We start from the raw sequence: 27,534 nt of genomic DNA, 5'->3' as shown, positions 1-27,534 counted from the left end.
GAGTGAAAGGCCCTCGGAGTTAGCTTCATCGCGGAAGATTCCAATGATTCTGAAAGCTTTTGTTTCAACAGCGTGAAGCCGAGCTAGGTGTGAGGCAAGAGCACCAGACCAGAGGGGAGAGCAGTACTCCATCAGCCCATCAGCTTGAAAAATGCCATTAATACAATATGTAAGGCATCGTCGGGAAGATCTAGATGTTGTACCTGGTGCGATTATATATAATCACATGATCTTTACATGACATCTGATGCCAAAACTGGAAAAAAAATCATAAAATCACAAAAACAGTCAACTCAAAGGGACGCATTTTAATATGAATTTGTACAGAAGTGGCAAATGCAATTTTCAATATATGAAATTATAATAGTGGCCAGAAATTGCAATTTATTCGTAATACAACAGAAAAATCCATGGTTTTCATTGGTATTCCAAGTTAAATATGCCATTAAACCCATATTTTTCAGTTTTGCTGGCAAGTCATGGCCGAAGTTTACATTGTCACCTGTTGATTCAGTATTTCAAGTAATTGGAACAATGTTTCTCCCATCAAAATCTGTCATGTGTACAACACAGAGTTGTTACACTTGTCACTGTCTAAATATTCAAGTAACAGAGCAGACCAAATATTCACTGTGGCATTTGTATCTTCTTGTAGTGCAGGTACTCTTCGAACCACAATTTACAAGGGTTTCTGGAGTAAGAGGATCATGTTGGGAACACGATGCCCCCTGTAATATACCATCCATCCATTGCTGACGTTGGATACATGAATATATGCTGTATGTTGCACTCTAGAGACTTGTTATCATCTCGTTTTTCAGCTCTGTAATCCAGCAATAGCTGTGAGAAATCTGACACATATTTTTCCCAGAAAAGAAAGTTCTTCCAGTCCTTGCTTCGAGGTACTTAAGTGTCCATCACTTCCTCCCACCCCCACTCCCACACAAAAAAATGTTTCATTGCATTTCAATGTTTCTCCAATATGTCTGGGAGAACATCACTGTCCATTAGAGTGCTTAACTGTAACATCCATGTCAAGCAATTAATTGATTTAGTGCATTACAGACCCACGGCTACATTCTTCCTTTTTGAGCATGGCTTCCAATCGAAGCAGCATAGATGTTGGCTTCCACGCGGATGTCTTGAAGTCCACATTCCCTCATCACTCCTCCTATTTTAGGAATGAAATAATTCAGTTCAACTGTGGTCCAGTGAGCACAACAAAACGTTTAATTCATTAATAATAGTCTACACCATGATACAAAGCATGCATACATACTTCCCTAAGATTAAATGTTTCTCTGAGTCGGCCTATTCTTCCACTTAAACATGAAATGGGATAGTTGGAGGGTATAAGAGTTTGTGATGGATGTGAAAGATGAATCTCAGTTTTTGTGCTGGAAGAGATGACACAAACTCATGGAAGTGCAATATTTATTGCTGTCATCAACTCCTTTGAATTTCAGGCTGTTGTCATTCCTTGCTTTAGGGCCACAAGGAATGTTTTGATTCCTCAGCTTAATCCTTGTCTTAATTTCTGCTCATATTATTTTTGGCAAATTATGCACTTCCTCAAATGCAAGACAAAAATAGTGGATCACGTTTGTGAAGTTTTGTATTGATTGGATAAGGTTCGTTTTTCTGTTCAAGATCGATCCCAAACCACGTGACCGATGACATCAACATTTTCAAACAATATGCAAGTGCTGTTAGATATTTGTAAAATTTCGCATCGATAGGGTGAGCGGTTTCAGAGATATAATTATTTAATATTTTCCTTCAATCCAAAATGGCTGCCAAACCATGTGACCTATGATGTCATAAATTTAATATTTCAATACAAATGGGTCATGCATCATGTGCATGCAATTTCTGATTTTTAGGATAAGGAATTCGATTAAAACATTTTTGGCTGGGTATTCCACTTCACCTATGATGTCATCATTATGATGATTTTGTTCCCCCATTGGGAGTACTTGACAATGTAGGCCTACCAATATTAAATTTTTTCCATTCAGCGGTTTTTGAGAAATATTTTTTTAATTATCTGCTTTTAATCCAAGATAGCTGCCATACCACGTGACCTATGACGTCACAATTACCATAAAAACATTCTGCATGGGTGCCACCCCTACCCTGAAAGTTTAGTCTCAATTGGACATATAGTTGCTGAGAAAAACGAAGTTTAGCCCGTACGGACGGACAACCCGAAAACATAATGCCTCCGGCGACTTTGTCGGTGGAGGCATAAAAATCCTGCTTCACTAAACAGCTTTGTATTTTCTGATGTTTCTGTGTCAAAAGAATCTTCATATTCCGACAAATTAATTGATCAAAGTCAAACTTTTAACATTCGTGCTTTGTAGATTTAATGCAAGCCTGTATGTAGCACAGATAAGATGGAGATTTTGAAGCAACATCACGTGAAATGTCAAAATTCCATTTGCTCCTGCCTGCTCTTCAAGTGCTGTTTAAGAGCCAAACGCGGTGCTTCTCGAGTGATTGAATGAATGAATGATCGTTTTAAGGCCATTTTCCCCACTAGAGCGGGGGTTAGCCTTTCGGGCCCCATGACAGTCATGGTTCCCTGTTTGAGGCAATGTTTTTATGCCCGGATGCCCTTCCTGACGCCAACCCTTGGTCACACTCTTACGATGCGCAGGGATACGGTGTACCTATTCTAAGCCGGGGCACACACCGGGATCATTCATCCCAGCAAGCTGGTACTCAATTTGCCCGACCTCGGAAGGATGACAGGCTGAGTGAATCCCCCTGGCGTTAATTCAGCGATCGACCGGGATTCAAACCCAGGATCCTAGGATCCCAAGCCGGCACCCTAACCGCTAAGCCAACGTGATTGTTGAGTAAATAATTTCGTGTTGCTGGTAACTTAACCACACCTTGCCAAAACCTTTGGATTGTTTGTTTGAGACAGATTTTTGGGGACTCACACCTTGACTTTGGGGACTTGACTCACACCTTGACTTTGTGGACTTGACTCACACCTTGACTTTGGGGACTTGACTCACACCTTGACTTTGGGGACTTGACTCACACCTTGACTTTGGGGACTTGACTCACACCTTGACTTTGGGGACTTGACTCACACCTTGACTTTGGGGACTTGATTCACACCTCCACTTTTGGGACTTGACTCACACCTTGACTTTGGGGACTTGACTTTGGGGACTTGACTCACACCTTGACTTTGGGGACTTGACTCACACCTTGACTTTGGGGACTTGACTTTGGGGATTTGACTCACACCTTGACTTTGGGGACTTGACTCACACCTTGACTTTGGGGACTTGACTCACACCTTGACTTTGGGGACTTGACTCACACCTTGACTTTGGGGACTTGACTCACACCTTGACTTTGGGGACTTGACTCACACCTTGACTTTGGGGACTTGACTCACACCTTTGACTTTGGGGACTTGACTCACACCATGACTTTGGGGAATTGACTTTGGGGACTTGACTCACACCTTGACTTTGGGGACTTGACTCACACCATGACTTTGGGGACTTGACTCACACCTTGACTTTGGGGACTTGACTCACACCTTGACTTTGGGGAATTGACCTTGGGGACTTGACTCACACCTTGACTTTGGGGACTTGACTCACACCTCGACTTTGGAGACTTGACTCACACCTTGACTTTGGGGAATTGACTCACACCTTGACTTTGGGGACTTTACTCACACCTTGACTTTGGGACTTGACTCACACCTTGACTTTGGGGACTTGACTCACACCTTGACTTTGGGGACTTGACTCACACCTTGACTTTGGGGACTTGACTTTTGGGACTTGACTCACACCTTGACTTTGGGGACTTGACTCACACCTTGACTTTGGGGACTTGACTCACACCTTGACTTTGGGGACTTGACTCACACCTTGACACTTGACCTTGTTATTGTGCAACCTGACCAGGTTATTGTCTGATGTCAACTAATGCCTGATGTCAACGCTGCCAACTGTCAAGGATGTGCTGATGAAACATAACAATGCCTTCCCAACATCTTGTTGACATCTTGTGTGGCTTGTCACATCTTGTTCAGTTGAGTCAGTATTTCTCAGAACATCTAGCTTGTAAATACACTTTAACCTTTATTTTGGAAACTACACCATCTTTTGGTTGTGATGTTAGTTTTGGATTTGCGAGCATTTCCTTGTGAAGGTTAAATATCCCAGTTTGTTTTGATAAAATTTGGCTCTTTTGTGCCAGAACTAAAATCAGTTTCCAAAAACCTGTTCTGCATCTTCAAAATGAACACAATGCTAAACTGCTCAGCAAAATCTAGGCCCAGGAAACTGCTACAACAGTCAACAACACCTACTTTCCCATTGGCTAATGGTACTTATCAAATCTGATGAGATCAAGTCAAAAGAATAGTGTTTTTCAAATGATGCCATGATATTTGTGACGTCAGTAGGGGAATGTAGACAGGACTGCCAGTTGAATGTCTTCACATTAAAATGGGAGAAATTATTTAATGTTCATCACTATTTGCAGCACTGTGAAGGGAGTTTATTGGAAGGAGAGGGGGAGATGCCACGGGTGGGGATGGTGGAGTCAAAGTATTGTTTTCATTTTAAACAAAGTTTTACAGATGGAAACGTTTTTATACAAATGACATCAGGAAAGCCACCTAACGCTGGTTAAATTTCGACACTGCCTGGAGGTTACATAGAAGAGGACTAATATTTCGAGTTTTGATAGTACTGAACTGAACATTCCTTCATTGTCTGGTTTGGGGTGAACGTTTTACTCCATGTCATAATGTCCCATCCAACTGTATTATATTTGAACTCAAAGCCAGCTACCACTCATTTATCCTGCCACTCAATCACCATGGCTGGTTGTCTATTGTTTTATTGCATTTAGCAGCAGGATGAAGTTAATATCCAGTGGCAGGACTGTAAGAACGAGACAGGACATTAATCTTGCATTGAATTTTCAGAAGGAAGATGTGCAGCAAGTGACAAAGCGATGTATGGTGAAATACCAGAAAGAACAGCACAACTGAATACACATCGGAATGCACGAAAATATTTATTTTTGTGGAAGGTATCCAATACAGCCGTTTTGAGTTATCTTGTTGATGTCATAACCCACCATCAGGCTACCACTATTGCTGTAGCAGGACAGTGGGTTAAGATAGACATGCAATTTTACTTTTGCAATGATACAAAATTAATTGCCTTTTGGAACTAGATGGTATTCATAGAATACTTACCCTGCACATTCAACTTGGTGCGAGCCAACTCTTCTGTTTTTGAATGTTTTTTTTTCTTTGATCCAATATGGCTGCCAGACCATGTGAGCGATGACATCATACATTTATAATTGTCTAATAGAATTGTTGCATTGATCACGCTCAATAAATTTCAAATTGATCAGACTAAGCATTGTCCTTGTCGAATTATGACGTCATAATGAAGGCACCAATGACATCATCATTAACATATGTTATTCCCCATGGGGAGTACTTGACAATGAGCCATGTTTAAATTTTTTCGATGAAGTGGTTTGGGAGATATAGAGGTGCAACATTTTTAGATTTTACCAAGATGGAGCCTGTGCCACGTGGCCAATGACGTCATAATTAGCATTAAAAAGTTATACAGGAGTAGCCGCTAATATTCTGAAAACTTCGTGTCCATCGGACTAACAGGTGCAGAGGGATTTTTTTTTCATACTAATCAGATAAAGCGTTGTACTTGTCGAATTATGACGTCATAATGAAAGCACTGATGACATCATCTTCAACATATCTTATTCCCCATGGGGAATATTACTATAATTCACCAAGTGTCTGTCTGTCTGTCCGTTCGAACGTACCAAAGGTAAGGTTCGAAGGGAAAATGGTTCGAAGGGAAAATGGCGGATCGGCCTGTACTGGAGGCGTTTCTTTCCGTCCCACAATAGCTCACACTTGGTGATAAAGCCTGAGCCGCATATCACAACATGCGACGAAGTCGCGGGCAATCCCTTTCCCGGGAAGCCTCAACTCATTCGCAACCAACATCAAAAAAGCCCGCTCGAAGCCTCGATGCGACTCACGGCTGTCTCCTCACCCTGCCGATCTCCTCCCTCTTCCGGTTTCTTTGCCGCGTTTTCCTTTTTCATTCACAAACATTTCTTTTTTACATTTTACTGAAGTCATCTCCATTTCACACAAAAATATTTTATTACCATCACTTACCATCACTGTAACACTCCACCGATATGAGCTTTATGGCAGAGTGGCCAGACGGAAGCCCCTCCTCAGTGAAAGACACATGAAAGCCCGCTTGGAGTTTGTAAAAAAAAAAAGCACCTAAAGGACTCTCAGACAGTGAGAAACAAGATTCTGTGGTCTGATGAAACCAAGGTTGAACTGTTTGGCTTCCGTCTGGCCACTCTGCCATAAAGCCCAGATCGGTGGGGTGTTGCAGTGATGGTTGTCCTTCTGGAAGTTTCTCCCATCTCCACACAGGATCTCTGGAGCTCAGCCAAAGTGACCATCGGGTTCTTGGGCACCTCTATTACCAAGGCCCGTCTCCCCCGATTGCTCAGTTTGGCCGAGCGGCCAGCTCTAGGAAGAGTCCTGGTTGTTCCAAACTTCTTCCATTTAAGAATTATGGAGGCCACTGTGCTCTTGGGAACCTTCAATGCAGCAGAGATTTTTTTGTAGGCTTCCCCAGATCTGTGCCTCGACACAATCCTGTCTCTGAGCTCTGCAGGCAGTTTGTTCGACCTCATGGCTCGGTTTTTGCTCTGATATGCAGTCAGCTGTGAGACCTTATATAGACAGGTGTGTGCCTTTCCAAATCATGTCCAATCAATTGAATTTACCACAGGTGGACTCCAATCAAGGTGTAGAAACATCTCAAAGATGTTCAAGAAAAATGAGAGGCACCTGAGCGAAATTTCAAGTGTCATAGCAAAGGGTCTGAATACTTATGTCAATGTGATATTTCAGTTTCTTCTTTTTAATAAATTTGCTAAACTTTCTAAAATCCTGTTTTCTCTTTGTCATTATGGGGTATTCAGTGAAGATTGGTGAGGGAAAGAATGAATTTAAACGATTTCAGCATAAGGCTGCAACATAACAAAATGTGAAAAAAGTGAAGGGGTCTGAATACTTTCTGAATGCAGTGTGTATATATATATATATATATATATATATATATATATATATATATATATATATATATATATACAGTCACGTGAAAAAGTAAGTACACCCCATGTCAAGTTTTGACTTTTTCAACATGTTGCTATTTGATCTTCATTTCAACAATATTGATAGATAAAGGTGATATAATATAACAAATGTCATGAAACATTTACATTTTGTAGTCCGTTGTATAATTTAAATAAACATAAATGCAAATTTCGCATGTGGAAAAAGTAAGTACAACCTTGGCTCTAATAGGTGGTATTTGCGATTTTGAATTACGTGGTGGTGAGGTGTTTTGAATTACGTGGTGGTGCCCAATCTAATCTAATAGGATATGCCCTTTGGCAGAAACAACCTCAAGTAGGCGTTTCTTATAACTGTCTACCAGTCTCTGACATCGACTGGGAGAAATTTTTGCCCACTCCTCCATGCAGAATTCTTTCAGCTGTGCGATGTTTGAGGGGTTTCTTGCATGCACAGCTCGTTTCAAATCCCCTCACAACATCTCGATGGGATTTAGATCCGGGCTTTGACTTGGCCATTCCAGAACCCTCCATTTCTTTCTTTTCAGCCATTCCTTGGTGGATTTACTGGTATGTTTAGGGTCATTGTCATGTTGCAAGGTCCACCTTTGGTTGAGCTTCAACTTTCCGACAGATGTCCTCACATTATCCTAAAGCACCCTCTGGTACAATGAAGAATTTGTAGTGGATTCTATGATGATGAGCTGCCTAGGCCGTGATGCAGCAAAGCTGCCCCAAACCATAATATTTCCACCACCATGCTTTACAGTTGGTATCAGGTTCTTGTGGTCAAATGCTGTCTTTGGTTTTCGCCAAACATGTCTTCTGGTACTGTGGCAAAATAGCTCTACCTTTGACTCATCTGTCCAGAGCACATTGTTCCAGAAGTGCTGGTCATTGCCTCGGTGTTCATTGGCAAACTTTAATCTTGTCCTGATGTTCTTTCTGGACAGCAAAGGTTTCCTCCTTGCACACCTCCCATGCAGATCAAATTTGTGCAGCCTCTTTCTAATGGTAGACTCGTGCACTTTGACATCAACAGTGGCAAGAGCTACCTGTCGGTCCCATGATGACATTCTGGGGTTCTTCGAAACTTCTTTCAGCATCTTGCGGTCTGCTCTCGGGGTGAACTTGCTGGGGCGGCCTGGCCTGAACAAGTTGGCAGTTGTTTGGAATTTTCTCCACTTGTAGATGATCTTCCGGACAGTCGAATGATTGATTTCAAATTGTTTGGAGATCTTTTTGAATCCCTTCCCAGACTCGTAGTCATCTGTAATCTTCTTTCTGAAGGCCTCAGAGAGCTCTTTTGATCTCGGCATGGTGACGCCGCACACTTCAACAACAAAGAGCAAATCAAACTAAATGTCTGAGGATTAAATGAGACAGGTTCCTCCAAGATCCTCTCCAATGATGTTCTAATCATTTGCACTTGAGCTGGTGCACCTGATTCTAATTTTAGGTATTTGAAGTAGTGATAAATGTAGGGGTGAACTTACTTTTTCACGTGACTGTGTGTGTATATATATATCTATATCTATATTATAATAGCCGTAGATGATTCTGTCTGTCTGTCTGTCTATCTGTTGGGTGTCTGTCCGGGGTGTGGCTTACTCGGTTTGCAGAGTAGCTCCACCCATAGCTCCACCCATTCTGGGAGTGGCTATAAACAAATATCCACCATTTTATTAACTCGCATAGCTTTGAGTCCTGTTTTGTAGGCCCGTGGTGTCTTGCTCTCCCCCAGTTTTATTTCAAATCAAATTCGATAAATCATTTCATTTTTCACAGTCGCTAACATAGTTTTAGAGTCGGTTGAAAAAAAACGGGAAGAAAATCCGATGAAAGTTGCCGTTTATAGAACGAAATGAATTCTCAAAGGCCTGTAACTTCAAGGCCATTGAGTCTCTCTCACGCCTTTATCTCCAATCTAACTCACCATATGATTTCATTTTTATCGATGGTTTTACTTTTAGACTCGGTGTCAGCAATAATTGAGAACAATCCACACACGCGGGAAAATGCAGAGATATATTTTTTAAAATCGCGTCATGGTGTATCATACACCGCCCAACATGACACCGCCGGCAATGTGTCGATGTATATTAAAAATTCGCTTTTGCTTTTCCGTTATGATATATTACTATTTCGTTTGATGATAGTCGTCACAAAAACGTCAACAATGATGCCGACATATATTTCTTCGTTTTTATTTCATTCAACATATTAGCCGGAAGTAAAATATGTTTCAGGAAATTACCGAGAGATATTTCTTCGTTTTTTTTATTAGTTATGTGCGCATACACTTTAAATAGGTTTATTTGAAATCTTTAATTTTCCACAAACATTCCACACACGCGGGAAAATGCAGAGATATATTTTTTAAAATCGCGTCATGGTGTATCATACACCGCCCAACATGACACCGACGGCAATGTGTCGATATCTATTTTAAATTCGATATATCATTTCATTTTTCACAGTCGCTAACATAGTTTTAGACTCGGTTGAAAAAAAACGAGAAGAAAATCCGATGAAAGTTGCCGTTTATAGAACGAAATGAATTCTCAAATGCCTGTAACTTCAAGGCCATTGAGTCTCTCTCACGCCTTTATCTCCAATCTAACTCACCATATGATTTCATTTTTATCGATGGTTTTAGAGTCGGTGTCAGCAATAATTGAGAACATTCCACACACGCGGGAAAATGCAGATATATTTTTTAAAATCGCGTCATGGTGTATCATACACCGCCTAACATGACACCGACGGCAACGTGTCGATACATATTAAAAATTCGATATATCATTTCATTTTTCACAGTCGCTAACATAGTTTTCGACTCGGTTGAAAAAAAACGGGAAGGAAATCCAATGAAAGTTGCCGTTTATAGAACGAAATGAATTCTCAAACGCCTGTAACTTCAACTTCAAGGCCATTGAGTCTCTCTCACGCCTTTATCTCCAATCTAACTCACCATATGATTTCATTTTTATCGATGGTTTTGGACTCGGTGTCAGCAATAATTGAGAACATTCCACACACGCGGGAAAATGCAGAGATATATTTTTAAAAATCGCGTCATGGTGTATCATACACCGCCCAACATGACACCGACGGCAACGTGTCGATATATATTAAAAATTCGCTTTTGCTTTTCCGTTAAGATATATTACTTTTTCGTTTGATGACAGTCGTCACAAAAACGTCAACAATGATGCCGACATATATTTCTTCGTTTTTATTTAATTCAACATTATTAGCCGGAAGTAAAATATGTTTCAGGAAATTACCGAGAGATATTTCTTCGTTTTTTAAAATTAGTTATGTGCGAATACACTTTAAATAGGTTTATTTGAAATCTTTAATTTTCCACAATATAATTTACTTGCCATTTATCATTTGATGATTACGAGACAAATTCCTCTTGAGGATCGTGACAATTCATGCGCTGCGTGGAAACTTCTATTTCCAAAATGAATGAGACGATCGATGAAGAACGCAGACTTGAACAGGATGCAGCAAGAAAACGAATGAGACGGGCGAACGAGTCCATCGACGAACGTCAATGCAAACTTGCGGGGTCACCCGTGGGAATCCCACGGGCATGGATGTGTGTGACATTTCGACATATTGAGTTAGATGCTGCACATTCATTTTTACAAAATGGTTACTGGCAAGTCATTAGATCCAGAAATGGTGTAAAAACCACCGTTTAGAGGCCATTTTTCCCCGCAAAGCGGGGGTTGGCCTTTTCGGGGACCGTGGTAGTTGTTGTTTTTTTGTCCCCTTTTTGAAGCAATGTTTTACGGCCGGATGCCCTTCCTGACGCCAACCCTTTTTGCCGCCTTCAACGACAAACAGGGAATTACCAGTGAACTGGTACTCAATTAGCCGACCTCGGAAGGATGACAGGCTGAGTCAACCCCCCTGGCATTAATTCGGCGATCGACCGAGATTCGAACCCAGGATCCTAAGCCGGCACCCTAGCCGCTAGCCCAACACCAGAAATGGTGTCATGAACACAATTTATTTACGCACAAGCACAAAAGCAAGACGGGCCGATTTCCGATTCCGACGGGCCGACGGGCGAGACGGGCCGATTTCCGATTCCGACGGGCCGATTTGGAGCAAGAAAAAGAACGAGACGGGAGAAAAAGGAGAGAAACGAGACGGGGAAAGCCGATTGGAGAGGCGAGTGAGGCGCGATTGGAGAGGAGTGTGAGGCGCGATTGGAGAGGAGTGTGAGGCACGATTGGAGAGGAGTGTGAGGCGTGATTGGAGAGGAGTGTGAGGCACGATTGGAGAGGAGTGATTGGAGGGGAGTGTGAGGCACGATTGGAGAGGAGTGTGAGGCACGATTGGAGAGGGGTGTGAGGCGCGATTGGAGAGGAGTGTGAGGCGCGATTGGAGAGGAGTGTGAGGCGCGATTGGAGAGGCGTGTGAAGGATTGCAGAGGAGAGGAGTGTGAGGGATTGGAGAGGTGAGGGATTGGAAAGGAGAGGGATGTGAGGGTTTGGAGAGGAGAGGAGTGCTAGGTGGAGAGAGGAGAGTGTCAGGTGGAGACAGGAGAGTGTCAGGTGGAGACAGGAGAGTGTCAGGTGGAGAGGAGTGAGGGGTCACATATTATGTGAAATAACTAAATTCACACCATTTCTGGATCTGATGACTTGCCAGTAACCATTTTGTAAAAATGAATGTGCAGCATATAACTCAATATGTCGAAATGTCACACACATCCATGCCCGTGGGATTCCCACGGGTGACCCCGCTAGTCTATATATATATACATACATACATACAGTGCGATTCAAAAAAAAGGTAATCCGAATTCAAGGGGTTCATATGCAAAGGTTATTTATTTTGACAATTTACATATGGATTAGTAATTAAGAGGAGATCCTCAGCTTTCCATTGATACCTTCCATGCATCATTGCTGTCACACATGACCGAGTACATGTTCATTGAAAAATACAAGTTAAAATCGCATTTTTACAAGTTTGGCTAATCGATGCAAGTCAGGATAATTAGTGCAAAATGAACGTCAGATGTGAACTTTTCTCAGGAATGATTGGCCTTTATGCACCAACACCTTCAACACGTCCACCTCCCCTTTCAACACAAAGCTCACAGAGGCGGAGCATGCCCTGAACTGCTCGTCTCACCATATCCGGGTCATTGCACAAAGCATCCACTTCATGTTGAATACGGCCCTGCAATTCGTCAAGATCACGGGGAGGAGTTACGAACACCTTGTCTTTAAATGTCGCCAAAGGAAATAATCACATGGTGTGAGGTCAGGTTATCTTGGCGGCCATTCCACTGCATGGTTGAGGGCAATGACTTGGTCTTCAAAGAGTTCCCTAAGTCGATCTCGGACAGCGATAAGACGATGTGCTGGGGCGCCGTCTTGGGCCCACCAGAGATATCTGAAGACACCACGAACCTGTCGCTCAAAGTTCTCCAGCTGTGGTAAAACTTCATCATTGATCATCTGCAGATACCTGTTACCATTGACATTCCTTTGAAAGAAAAATGGTCCGATCACCTGACCACTTCCACAAAGTCCCGACCAAACAGTGCACTTTTGTCGATTCATGTTGGTGTCAAAATTAAAATCCGGTTGTTGTCCTGTTGGTGCATATTCAAGAACATTATGGGTATTGACATTGCCGTCCATGGTGAAAGCAGCTTCGTCGCCGATAACGAGATACCGCAGGAAATTGACATCTGCTTCGCAACGTGCTGTCAACCATCCGGCAAGCCCCAGCCTCCTGGCAAAATCCCCTGGCATAAGTTGATGCCGGATGTGAATCCGATATGGATGTTGGTGGAGGTCCAGTCTTGTGAGCCTGTTGAATATTGATGAAGGCAATCCCGTCCCATTTCGTCTTGCACTGGTATCCCGAGGATGCTCCAAAACGTGCTGCCTTACTAGTGCAATGTTCATTTCCGATCGCCCAGTGCGCCTCCTACCAGAATTCCCCTTGTTGCGGTTGAGGCTTGTGCCGTGCTCTTGGTATTTTCTAACATTCGCCCAGATGGTTTTGGCTGCTGGAGGCTCCCGCTCTGGGAAACGTTCCCTGAACGTATCACGAGTTCGCTGCAAACTTCCAGTTTGGTGAAAGGTTGTAACCACGAAAGTCCGCTGTTCAGTCGTAAGTTGAACCATCTTTTCAATGACTCAGACTGTCTCTAAACCCATACACTGTAGGCCCATCTTAAATACCCATCTTAAACAAAGGATGATGCAACCGACGATTACCAGCCCAGCTTAACAATTTCACATAATCAACTTGGCAGTCGACAAGTAATGCGTCCATTTCAAACTGTCTTGCACCGAATAGCCAAACTTGTAAAAATGCTATTTGAACTTGTCATTTCCAATGAACATGTACTCGGTCAGTGTGACAGCAATGATGCATGAAAGGCATCAATGGAAAGCTGAAGATCTCCTCATAATTGGTAAACCACATATAAATTGTCAAACTAAATAACCGTTGCATATTAACCCCTTGAATTCGGATTACCTTTTTTTTGATACGCACTGTATATAGATATATATATGTACATCCACACAAAAACATATACATAGACATACACATGTATAAACATACTAGCTTGGCTCGGCTCGCGCGTCGATACTGAGGAACGGGCTTATTTTAGCTGAGGCTAATGACTGTACCTGAGTTGCTGTGTTGTCATGATTTTCACCAATCATAATACAAACAATTACTTTGCACGAATGTATTTGTTGTGTTTGTGATATTACATTTTTATAGGCAATTTAGGTTGAAGATTTAGGTTGAATGTTTTTTTTTTCAAGAAAGAACCCCTCAGCACATACATAGGGGAGGGGTAGGTGCAGACTGGAAGTTTGGGACGATTACACCTCACCACCACGTAATTCAAAACACCTCACCACCAAGTAATTCAAAACACCGCACCACCACGTAATTCAAAACACCTCACCACCACGTAATTCAAAATACCTCACCACCAAGTAATTCAAAACACCTCACCACCATAAAACACGTAATAAAAACACCTCACCACCATAAAACACATAATAAAAACACCTCACCACCACAAAATTGAAAACACCTCACAGCCATCAAGCACGTAATAAAAACACCTCACAGCCATAAAACACGAAATAAAAACACTTCACAGCCATAAAACACGAAATAAAAACACCTTACAGCCATAAAACATGTAATAAAAACATCACCACCACGAAAATAAAAACACCTCACAGCCATAAAACACGTAATAATAACACCTCACAGCCATAAAACACGTAATAAAAACACCTCACCACCACAAAATTAAAAACACCTCACAGCCATAAAACACGTAATAAAAACACCTCACAGCCATAAAACACATAATAAAAACACCTCATCACCACGAGATTAAAAACACCTCACAGCCATAAAACACGTTATAAAAACACCACACAGCCATAAAACACGTAATAAAAACACCTCACCACCACAAAATTAAAAACACCTCACAGCCATAAAACACGTAATAAAAACACCTCACAGCCATAAAACACGTAATAAAAACACCTCACCGCCACGAAATTAAAAACACCTCACCACCACGTCATTTAAAAACACCTCACCCCCAAGTAATTCAAAACGCCTCACCACCACATAATTCAAAACACCTCATCACCAACTAATTCAAAACACCTCATCACCAACTAATTAAAAACACCTCACCACCACATAATTCAAAATACCTCACCACCACGTGATTCAAAACCACCACAACGTTATTAAAAAGACTTCACAACCACGGAAACAAAAGTTTGAGGGAGTCGTTAAGTGACAACACAGACAACAATGAACATGTACTCGGTCAGTGTGACAGCAATGATGCATGAAAGGCATCAATGGAAAGCTGAAGATCTCCTCATAATTGGTAAACCACATGTAAATTGTCAAACTAAATAACCGTTGCATATTAACCCCTTGAATTCGGATTACCTTTTTTTTGGTACAGCTTAAGCTTAAGTTTAACAGACAAGCTTTTATGTGAATAATAGCAGTTTGAGATGAAAGAAAACTTGCTGTCATGGTTCTACACTTGTATTAGTTAGTTAGTTTTACATCTGTATATATTGTTGTGGTTTTGGGAAACCACTAAAAAGTAATGGCAACCACCATACACTTCCATTAGAATAGTTATTTCATTGTGGACCATTATCTTAGCCCCTTCCCCTTATTTTGGGTTAGTATGTCTTTATGTGTTGGGGAGGGAAAGACAGGCCCTCCACTCATAAGGGATATTTACCAGGCAGAAAGTAATGGCAACCACCATACAGGTCAATTAGAATAGTTATTTCATCGTGGACCATTATCTTAGCCACTTACCCTTATTGAGGGTTAGTATGTCTTTATGTGTTGGGGAGGGAAAGACAGGCCCTCTACTCATAAGGATTAATTGACCAGGCAGATGCACAAAGATTGCATCCACAGATTGATTTAAAGTCTTGAAGGACAGAAGACAGGCCATAGGCCTCAATAGTGGATGCCTGCCACAACATTTTGTGAACAGGGAACTTTTCAAACCCACCAATCAGGGCCTGAGGAACTTCAGGGAAGGTTGAGGGGCAGAGTGAAGGGCTCCAGGAACCGGGAGCCAGGACAGCCTCAAGCACCCCACCCCACCCCTTTCCATGGCCCTGACAAAAGGCCTTGCACACATATTTTCTCTTTCTCTTTCTCTTTCTCTCTCTCTCTGGTTCACTCAGCACGTGACTGCATGGTTACTTTCTCTCTCTCTCTCTCTCTCTCTCTCTCTCTCTCTCTCTCTCTCTCTCTCTCTCTCTCTCTCATTGCCAGCTTGACTCAGTACATGTGCATCCGCTCTATGCCGGATCCTCTCACATGCCTCTGCACGTGATTCACTCTTTAGGCCCTGGACTTTCTTCACTCAGTACGTGCCTGCATTATTTTCGCTTGGTTTTGGAAATTGTTGACCAAGCATGTGCCTGCATTGTACTCTGATGGATTCACCTTGCACATGATTGCTCTCTTGGCCAGACTCTCCCTGCTCCCTCTCGCTGCACGTGTACATGACAAGAAGGCCTTGGACTTTGCTCGTTTTGCACATGTTCATTTTTCTCTGCTGGCTGCCGGGCTTCCCCTCGGTGCACGTGTGCACGACACTCACTTTCTGCACGAGGCCATGACTATTATTTACCCTGCACGAGATCATGACGTGCTTACTCCACGTATCTGGCACTCACTCTGCATGGTTCCTGACGCACTTGCTCTGCATAGTTCCTGACGCACTCGCTCTGCACGGTTCCCGACGCACTCGATCTGCACGGTCCCGACGCCCTCGCTTTGCACAGTTCCTGCCACTTCTCACCTGCTTGTCCGTGCTGGGATCGCCATTACCTGCTCATGTTGGGGAATGCCATTTTCCGGCCAGGTGCTCGTTGGTGAGATCAAGACAAAGGCCGTCACAAGGAGAGGCATCTGGGACATCGTGGCCTTTGTGCTAACAGGTTTCCAACGTTCGTTTTCCCCTCCCCCATCTCCGTGAATATGTGCTGGCGCCTTGTTGTGTTTAATCGTAGTGATCGTAATAAGGCGTAGTATAAGATAAGTTCCTGCTTCTTTTTTCTTTCCTATTGAATAATTACAGTGTAAACACTTGTAAATAAATCAAATCGTTAAACATTTCCTTTCCCTCTGTCCATGAATATCTTTTCTTCCATTGGTCCGCCATTGCTCACACCCAGAGTAGCGATCGGCTGTAACAAAATTATCATTAGCCTGGCAGGTACCAACGGTTGCTTGGCCGTCTAAATTTCCATCCAGGAACAAAAGAATGGGGTACACCATCGGAGGGAAGGTACGCAGATACGTTCCCCAGATTGGGACCGTCACGTGGTACAGGCAAGCTATCGCGCGACAGACCAATTGGCGTTCGTAGTTGCTGGTTCGCAACTTGCCAAAGTACAAAGTTATTCGTGTGCGGCAGCCGCAGGTCTGGTAAGTTCGGGAAGGAATGAAGGCTAACCCCCTCGTAGTAGACCCGAACCCCAGGCCGTAACAATATATATGTTAAAAAATATATATATATATGTATACATTGGCATATATTCTAAGGTATGTGAGATCAAATAATGATTGGTATGACATTAGTAATTATCCATTGATGAAATTGAGTGATCAAAGTGAAAAAAAGTGATTGGTTGAGTCAGTGATCCGATCACGTGGGTCCTACACACGTTATTGACGCAAAGATCGCTAGAGGTCTTCTCAGAACAATGACTGTACGTTAGAAAACATAAACGTCATCCACACTGTCCGTGATGGACCTATAGCTCCATACTTAAATTGAGGTGAAAATATGCCTAAAATTCCCAAAAAATTTCACCTTAAATTATTCAGAATAAAATATTGAAAACGGCATGATTGTTATGTTTTTATGTGACCATAATATCACTTCTCCAGAAAATATAGCAATATCATGGGTATATTACACTGTTTTGACGACAACAAACTTGTAATGTGCGAGGTTGTAAAAAAACGGGGGGGGTGCTTAACTTAATTCTTTGTGTATATATATATATTGTTGCGGTTTTGAGAACCCACACTTGTAAATATAACATCATTAACAGTTAAAGGTTGCACCCCATAATAGGCCACAAGCAACACGTAGGTCACCATAGGACGTCAGTTATTTCATAGTATGTGTTTAGATAAGGCCATGTCCAGTAGTTGCATCTGCGTTGTTTCATCTGCGTTTGAAACAACGCATCTGCGTCAACAACGTTGTTTCATCTGCGACGGCCAAGCATCTGCGTCATTTTTTTTTTTCAACTTAAGTCTTCAAATTCAATGGTTTAGAAAATGTGATATCATGTATATTACAAATACATTTGTGCAAAATAATTGTTTGAATTATGATTGGTTTAAACCATGACAAAACGGCAACTCCGGTACAGTCATTTATCTATATATCTACACATCTGGGCAGTGTCTGTGTTGTCACTTAACGGCTCCCTCATACTTTTGTTTCCGTGGTTGTGAAGTGTTTTTAATGACGTTGTGGTGGTTTTGAATCACGTGGTGGTGAGGTATTTTGAATTATGTGGTGGTGAGGTGTTTTTAAATGAGGTGGTGGTGAGGTGTTTTTAAATCACATGGTGGTGAGGTGTTTTGAATTACGTGGTGGTGAGGTATTTATAATTACGTGGTGGTGACGTGTTTTTAATTATGTGGTGGTGAGGTGTTTTGAATTAGTTGGTGATGACGTGTTTTGAATTACGTGGTGGTGAGGTGTTTTGAATTACTTGGTGGTGAGGTGTTTTTAAATGACGTGGTGGTGAGGTGTTTGTAATTTTGTGGCTGTGAGGTGTTTTTATTAACTGTTTTATGGCTGTGAGGTGTTTTTATAACGTGTTTTATGGCTGTGAGGTGTTTTTTTTACGTGTTTTATGGCTGTGAGGTGTTTTAAATTACTTGGTGGTGAGGTGTTTTGAATTACTTGGTGGTGAGGTGTTTTGAAGTACTTGGTGGTGAAGTGTTTTGAATTACTTGGTGGTGAGGTGTTTTGAATTACTTGGTGGTGAGGTGTTTTAAATTACTTGGTGGTGAGGTGTTTTAAATTACTTGGTGGTGAGGTGTTTTTATTACGTGTTTTATGGCTGTGAGGTGTTTTGAATTACTTGGTGGTGAGGTGTTTTAAATTACTTGGTGGTGAGGTTTTTGAATTACTTGGTGGTGAGGTGTTTTGAATTACTTGGTGGTGAGGTGTTTTTATTACGTGGTGGTGAGGTGTTTTGAATTACTTGGTGGTGAGGTGTTTTGAATTACTTGGTGGTGAGGTGTTTTGAATTACTTGGTGGTGAGGTATTTTGAATTACGTGGCTGTGAGGTGTTTTGAATTACGTGGTGGTGAGGTGTTTTGAATTACTTGGTGGTGAGGTGTTTTGAATTACTTGGTGGTGAGGTGTTTTGAATTACGTGGTGGTGAGGTGTTTTGAATTACTTGGTGGTGAGGTGTTTTGAATTACTTGGTGGTGAGGTGTTTTGAATTATGTGGTGGTGAGGTGTTTTGAATTACGTGGTGGTGCGGTGTTTTGAATTAATTGGTGGTGAGGTGTTTTGAATTACGTGGTGGTGAGGTGCAATCGTCCGAAACTTCCAGTCTGCACCTACCCCTCCCCTATGTATGTGCTGAGGGGTTCTTTCTTGAAAAAAAAAACATTCAACCTAAATCTTCAACCTAAATTGCCTGTAAAATGTAATATCACAAACACAACAAATACATTTGTGCAAAGTAATTGTTTGTATTATGATTGGTGTAAATCATGACAACACAGCAACTCAGGTACAGTCATTAGCCTCAGCTAAAATAAGCCCGTTCCTCAGTACCGACGCGTGGTGAGGTGAGCGCAGCGAGCCGAGCCAAGCTAGTCTATATATATATCTGTGCAGCGTCTGTCCTGTCCTGTGTTGTGTTGTGTTGTCTTGTGTTGTCCTGTCCTGTGTTGTCACTGAACTACTTTCTCAAACTTTTGTGAAATCGTACCAAACTTCTGGAATGCACATATCTCTCCCGTCAGTATGTCCTAAGGGTATTGTTTTTGAAAAAACTTCCAATTTCTTTTTTTTGGGGAAAAAAAAAATTTTCAACTTCAATTGTTTATAAAATGTGATATCACGTATATTACAAATACATTTGTTCAAAATAAGTGTTTGAATTAAATTATGATTGGTTTAAACGATAACAAAACGGCAACTCGGGTACAGTCATTTATCTATATATCTACACATCTGGGCAGTGTCTGTGTTGTCACTTAACGACTCCCTCAAACTTTTGTTTCCGTGGTTGTGAAGTGATTTTAATAACGTTGTGGTGAGGTATTTTGAAATATGTGGTGGTGAGGTATTTTGAAATATGTGGTGGTGAGGTGTTTTTAAATGACGTGGTGGTGAGGTATTTTGAATTATGCGGTGGTGAGGTGTTTTAAAATGACGTGGTGGTGAGGTGTTTTTAAATCACATGGTGGTGAGGTGTTTTTAAATCACATGGTGGTGAGGTGTTTTTAAATGACGTGGTGGTGAGGTGTTTTTATTACGTGGTGGTGAGGTGTTTTTAAATGATGTGGTGGTGAGGTGTTTTTAAATCACATGGTGGTGAGGTGTTTTGAATTAATTGGTGGTGAGGTATTTATAATTACGTGGTGGTGAGGTGTTTTGAATTACTTGGTAGTGAGGTGTTTTTAAAATGACGTGGTGGTGAGGTGTTTTTAATTTCGTGGCTGTGAGGTGTTTTTATTACGTGTTTTATGGCTGTGAGGTGTTTTTATTACGTGTTTTATGGCTGTGAGGTGTTTTTATTACGTGTTTTATGGCTGTGAGGTGTTTTTATTTTTGTGGTGGTTAGGTGTTTTGAATTACTTGGTGGTAAGGTGTTTTTAAATGACGTGGTGGTGAGGTGTTTTTATTACGTGTTTTATGGCTGTGAGGTGTTTTTACTTTCGTGGTGGTGAGGTGTTTTTATTACGTGTTTTATGGCTGTGAGGTGTTTTTAATTTTGTGGTGGTGAGGTGTTTTTATTACGTGTTTGATGGCTGTGAGGTGTTTTTATTACGTGTTTTATGGCTGTGAGGTGTTTTTATTACGTGTTTTATGACTGTGAGGTGTTTTTAATTTCGTGGTGGTGAGGTGTTTTTATTACGTGTTTTATGGCTGTGAGGTGTTTTAAATTACTTGCTGGTGAGGTGTTTTGAATTACTTGGTGGTGAGGTATTTTGAATTACATGGTGGTGAGGTGTTTTGAATTACGTGGTGGTGAGGTGTTTTGAATTACTTGGTGGTGAGGTGTTTTGAATTACGTGGTGGTGAGGTGTAATCGTCCCAAACTTCCAGTCTGCACCAACTCCTCCCCTATGTATGTGCTGAGGGGTTCTTTCTTGAAAAAAAAACATTCAACCTAAATCTTCAACCAAAATTGCCTATAAAAATGTAATATCACAAACACAACAAATACATTTGTGCAAAGTAATTGTTTGTATTATGATTGGTGAAAATCATGACAACACAGCAACTCAGGCACAGTCATTAGCCTCAGTTAAAATAAGCCCGTTCCTCAGTATCGCGCAAGCCGAGCCAAGCTCGTATATATATATCTGTGCAGTGTCTGTCCTGTGTTGTCACTGAACTACTTTCTCAAACTTTTGTTTCCGTGGTTGTGAAGTGTTTTTGATAAGGTTGTGGTGTTTTTAAATGACGTGGTGGTGATGTGTTTTTAAATCAAATGGTGGCGAGGTGTTTTAAAATCACATGGTGGTGAGGTGTTTTGAATTACGTGGTGGTGAGGTATTTAGAATTACGTGGTGGTGAGGTGTTTTTAATTATGTGGTGGTGAGGTGTTTTGAATTAGTTGGTAATGAGGTGTTTTGAATTACGTGGTGGTGAGGTGTTTTTAAATGATATGGTGGTGAGGTGTTTTGAATTACTTGGTGGTGAGGTGTTTTTAAATGATGTTCGAGGACACAGGCACAGTTCTCCTGTGCAACGTTTCCCTGGGCCAGCCTCGCCCCATCGTGCCCACCGGATGGCAGCGGCACATATTTGACGCCCTCCACGGCCTTTCCCACCCGGGCCGGAAAGCATCGCAGAAGCTCGTGGCAGCAAAGTTCGTCTGTCACGGGCTACGTAAGGACGTCCGCGACTGGGCCAACGCCTGTGTCACCTGCCAGCGCGCGAAGGTCCACCGGCACACCCAGGCCCCGTTGGCACCATTCGACATGCCCGCGCGGCGCTTCGACCACGTCAATGTGGACCTGGTGGGACACCTTCCCCCCTCGCGGGGCTTCACCCACCTGCTCACGATAGTGGACAGGACCACCAGGTGGCCGGAGGCCGTCCCGCTGGCATCAACAACATCCGCCGACGTGGCGCAGGCCTTCATTGGCACCTGGATTGCCCGTTTCGGCGCCCCCTCAGACATCTCCTCTGACAGAGGCTCGCAATTCACCTCCGAGCTTTGGGGCGCGGTCGCCCAGGCCTTGGGGGTCAAGCTATACCACGGCCTACCACCCCCAAGCCAACGGCTTGTGTGAGCGGTTCCACCGCTCGATGAAGGCCACTCTCAGGGCCAGCCTCCAGGACAACGGTTGGGCCGACAGGCTCCCGTGGGTCCTATTGAGCCTCCGAACGGCCCCTAAAGAGGACCTCCAGGCTTCCACCGCCGAGCTGGTCTACGGCCAGCCACTGCGTGTGCCGGGCGAGTTCATCCCTGACGCCACCGGCCCCTGATCCACGGCTCGCCAACGCTCGGTCCTCCAGGAGGCCGCCAGGAGATTTGCCCCCGTGCCCACCACGGCTGCCCCCAACGTCCCCCCAGCACTTCGCACTGCGGAGTACGTTTTTATCCGGAACGACGCATACCGGGGACCACTCCGGCCACCGTACGATGGACGACGCACACAGGGTCCTGAAGAGGGACGACAAGTCGTTCATCATTGACATCGGTGGCAAACCGGACCGCATCTCCGTGGACCGCCCCAAGCCGGCCCATTTGGACCTCGACCAACCTCCACGGTTGGCCCTTCCTCCACGACGGGGCCGTCCCCCGTTAACCAAGCCCCACGCCCGACCATCCACTGCCACGCCACCTACCACCCCCACACGAATCGCCAGGGGTCGTTTCGGCTGGGTCATCAAGACCCCCCTCAAACAGACTCTCCCGGTGCAAGTTCATTCTGGGGGGACGCATGTAGCGGTTACCGGAAGGATGACACAATCACCTTGCACCGGCCGATGACGTAACCGGCGGGCGGTTACTTGCCCGGACTCGCCCGGACGTGTCCGGACCTGCCTTGCCCGGGCGGACTCTCGATTTGCATACCACGCCCCGTTGAGAGGCGTGGCTGACTTATTTGCATACCACGCCCCGCCTGAGAGTGGTGGCTTTTGTGTGGTGAACTTTTGATATAAATTGCCGCCCGTTAACGGGCTAGTCAGGGCTTTTTTTTTTTCTTTTTTTTTTGTATACAAGATCGAGGCTCGTGAAAGAGCTAACATTAATCACACAAAAAGACAAACCGACACACAAAACACAAAAAACAAGGGGAGCGGCAGACAAGATGGGGAGAGAGGGGGAAGGACACAAACACAACATTTGAGAGCAGGGACATCGGGAGGACTTGGGGGGAGGTGGGAGAGGAATAAAACATATGAACACTGCAAGGATTCTGGGGTGAATTACCGGGGGTAGAAAAGATCAAGGTTTTCGATGGGGGAAGATAAGAGATGGTGGTGAACAGCTGTTTTAAAGACCTGGAGGGAGGAGTGGGATTGAAGGGAGTGGGGGAGTTTGTTCCAGAGGCGGGAGAAAAGGGGAATGAAAGAGTGAAGGTGAGCAGAGAGCCTAGACTTTGGCAGTTTAACCACATGAGGGTTGCAGGCAGATCTTGTGCGACCTGAAGGAATATTGGGGGGACAGAGCACAGAGAGAGCTGGGGGAGCAAGGCCGGAGAGGAGTCGGTAGAAGACAGCAAGACCACCAACCTGCCTGCGGTGAGTGAGTGAAAGGCCCTCGGAGTTGACTACATCGCAGGAGATTCCAATGATTCTGAAAGCTTTGGCCTCAACAGCGTGAAGCCGAGAAAGGTGTGAGGCAGGAGCACCAGCCCAGAGGGGGGAACAGTATTCCATTGAGCTGCGGATGAAAGCCTTGTATGTGGTGAGGAGCTCAGGTGTACCAAGGAAGGACTTCGCATGACGGAGGATGCCCAGTCGGCGACTGGCTTTGGAGGCCAGCTTGGAAATGTGGTTTTCCCAAGAAAGATCATGGCAGATAGTGAGACCCAAAAGCTTGAGCGACAGAACTTCTTGGAGAGGATTGTTGAGAAAGTAGATGGGAGGGTTGTCCAGTCGGTCCTTTCAGAGAGACATTGTAAGAGTGTGAGATTTGTCAGGATCTCACAAAAAACGCTCAGGGCTTTTGAGTTCTTTCGAGTTGAGCTAGAATAAATAGCTCAGTGAAACTTCGTTCCTGGTGTCGTCCATTTTGTTCGGCTTTATCGTGCGAGCATAGCTTCACACCATGCTGTTATTTTGTTTCACAAACTTTTTCTCACCACTGTGCGTACCTGGCCGTGAAAAGGTGTCGTTTGAATATTTCATATACAGGTTTGGGTGGAGAGAGGACAGAATTGTGGAAGAGGGGACGAGTTCTTACCATTTCCTGTTATAATATGAATAAAACTTGTACATTCGTCGAGGGGAAGTGGAGAACCAGGGGTTAATATAGGTTGGGGGGCCCAGACTAGGTGGGAGAATGGATAGATTGGGTTATGACAGATTAAGGCTAAGCCGGCTGTCTGGCCTCCTCGCCAGCCCCTACCTGCATCAGCGACCTGCCAGCCATATTATCAACCTGCCGGCCTGTGACGTCCTTGTCGTCCTTTATCGCCGTCACCTGCCTGCATCACGTGCCATGACCACCGGACTGTGCGTCATCTGTTTTGTGCCTTTGCGCTCAATGAAGCACTCCAACGAAACGGAACGGACTGCTCGACATCGCTTATCACCGATAGCAAGCTGCTTGCTAATGAAACGCACCGCCTCTGCTAACCTTCATTCATCCTTCACTCCTCTCCCTCATTCCTTCTTACCTCAATCCTTCATGCGATTTCCCTCAGGTGAGAACACCGTTGCTAAGCAACACCAAAAGACGGAAGTGGAGACAAACGCTCAGGGGTGAAAGTGAAACTTTTCTCAAAGAGCAAATGTGAATGTTTCCTTAAATGAAATATTATTAAAAACAAGCAGGATGACTTTACTTCTTTAAAACACAAGAAATCCCCTTTTGGTCGTGGCCAGTACTCGAAGCTCCTGCGGATGACGCGCTAAATGCTCACTCAGCTCGGCCTTTCCCTCAGGTAAATGTTATTTTTGAAATTCCTGGAAGATAATAACAATAGATCGTTCGAGTATTACTCGCTGGAGGTTTCAGGGAAAATCATATCAATTAATTCCGCACCTGCGTGGTTACCTGACTCGACCAGCAGCGGGAAAAGTTCAAAAGAAAAACACAGCAGGAGGATGGAGCATCTGGACGGTGTTTCCTTCGAGGTCCGCGTTTAGTTAATAAAGCTTTAACTTTTCGCTCTTTGCATCGGGTCCGCGAACAGTCACAGATCTTCCAACCTTTGTTTCTTTTCTTTCCCCGTTCCCGCTATACCCGCACCTGTTTTTACCTTTACCCCTCCCGAAGATCTTGGGAATGGTCCCATCCCCGAAGCTGGATAGGCCAGGCACTGTCAGTACTTGTGGGTGTACATTTGTGCTGTTGGTGGAGCTATCAGAGCCAACAGTTGTGTGTGGTGGTCTGTGTGTGTGGTGGTCTGTGTGTGTGGTGGTCTGTGTGTGTGGTGGTCTGTGTGATGTCAAATGTGTACACAATATATGTGTGGTGTGGTGTGTGGTGTGTGTGTTTGTGGTGTGGTGTGTGTGTGTGTGTGTGTGGTATGTGTGTGTGTCGTGTGGTGTGTGGTGTGTGTGTGTATGTGTATATGTGTATATGTGTGTGTGTGTGTGTGTGTGTGTGTGTGTGTGTGTGTGTGTGTGTGTGTGTGTGTGTGTGTGTGTGTGTGTGTGGTGTGGAGAGCAAACTCCCATCCACGGGGTCGCAGGTGGCGGATAGCGAAACGGCCTCCAGATATGGAGGTTAGCTGCGAATACACAATAAGCAGTCCCCGACCAAACACGGGTTGCCCTTTGGCAAGGCATAGTACCCGGATGCCACCCGAACCAGGGTCACGGTGAAGACATTGGGAGGCAGGATGTTGGATGGTGGATGAAGCAAATTCGAACAGTCTTGGTTCATTCCACTTCGTGGCAAGGCGATACGAACAGTTACTGCTGATTGTTTCGGTGAGGCACAAATGCCCTGAAATAAGGTACTGCTCACACTCGTATGGACTGGCGACCGCGAGTGTAAATACTAGCTACCGAAAGCAAAACATGACACGAACAATTTTAAAACATTCATCCCGCATCGCTCGTCGCGCAGGCAAACAAGGAGCGCGTCCTGCTAATGAGGCTCAGGTTGCAGTCGGAAAATCAGCTCCTGAACTTTACACTACACTAAATACAAAAAACAAATCAAGACTGATGAAAGGAAAGAAAGACGTATATATTGCTACCTTAAACGTGCAAACACTATTAAAAGTATCAAAAACACCAGAACTAATATCCTCAGCTGAAGCAACAAAACAAGACATCATCTGCCGACAAGAACATCGATTTATACATGATGACATGCTGGTAAAAGAAGAACATGTTGGCAAAAATTGGACACTAATAACCTCTTCTGCCTGGAAAAATAGCGTAAATGCATCTATAGTGGGGCGGCTTAGCCCAAATATTCAAAAGAATTGTGCATTTTGTGAAACAAGCACCAAATTTGGCACAAATGTACATTAATATGTTGCGAACATTTTCAGATATTGGGCCACTTGAAATTCCGTAATTTTTTTTTTCAAATTTTTTCAAATTTCGTAATTTCAAGTTTTTCGGGTGACACCGTCACAATTTCGGTCTTCGAGGCCGGCCGATAGGCAAAGTGTGACCGGAAGGGACGAGGTTCTCCTGACCACGTGGCCCTCGATCTGGGAAGCGAGAGGCGTTCCATTAGTGGACGCGCCCCTCACGCCCGACTTTTGGGCGGCCCCGGCAGGCCGTTTGTTTTGACGTTCCGTGACAGGCCCCGCACCCCCACCTCCGGGCCGACCGGAAGCTTGTGCTGAGTACATCATACCTGAACAACTCAGTGAGGCAGAACACAGCAGTGCACACCAGGGTGACCCCTTCAGTGCATAAACCAATTAACCTGTCCACTGCAGGGCATATAGAAATGAAGTTATTTTCTGCATATAATAATAATATAAGTTCAGTTCTATATAACAATTTCTGTTATCACCACTACCACTACAACTACCACTACTACAAGCTTTGTCTGGAATTTTGTGGACTAACAGACAAACAGACATACAGACAAGCTGGGATCAAAACATTACCTCCTTCCACCATTGAGTGTAGAGGTAAACATCATGGAAATTATATCATGCCCTAGATTTAATTCATGCTTACCCGTGTATTTGCTTCACTGGTTCACAAGGTCTTTTGCATACATGTAATTCAGACTCTCGTCTTCATTGCTGACCACACAATGTTCGCAACATATTAATGTACATTTGTGCCAAATTTGGTGCTTGTATCACAAAATGCACAATTCTTTTGAATATTTGGGCTAAGCCGCCCCACTATATCGGCCGGCCTCGA

The 27,534-nt window shown here is 43.7% G+C and overlaps 1 protein-coding gene across 1 annotated transcript in view; it reads right to left on the bottom strand.

Annotated features, from left to right (window-relative positions):
- Positions 1 to 294: 294 nt before the first annotated feature.
- Positions 295 to 27,534, bottom strand: part of LOC137436439 (C-type lectin domain family 18 member A) — a 133,248-nt gene continuing 106,008 nt past the window's right edge. Inside the window, exon 13 of the mRNA XM_068130239.2 lies at positions 295 to 1,171. Within this exon, the coding sequence (XP_067986340.2) occupies positions 1,163 to 1,171 (9 nt within the window). The 3' untranslated portion in view covers positions 295 to 1,162. The remainder of the gene's footprint in view (positions 1,172 to 27,534) is intronic.

Source organism: Myxine glutinosa, chromosome 1 (genome assembly GCF_964187855.1).
Source record: "Myxine glutinosa chromosome 1, kmMyxGlut1.1, whole genome shotgun sequence".
Taxonomy (NCBI): domain Eukaryota; kingdom Metazoa; phylum Chordata; class Myxini; order Myxiniformes; family Myxinidae; genus Myxine; species Myxine glutinosa.
This window is presented reverse-complemented; position numbering and strand designations above follow the sequence as displayed.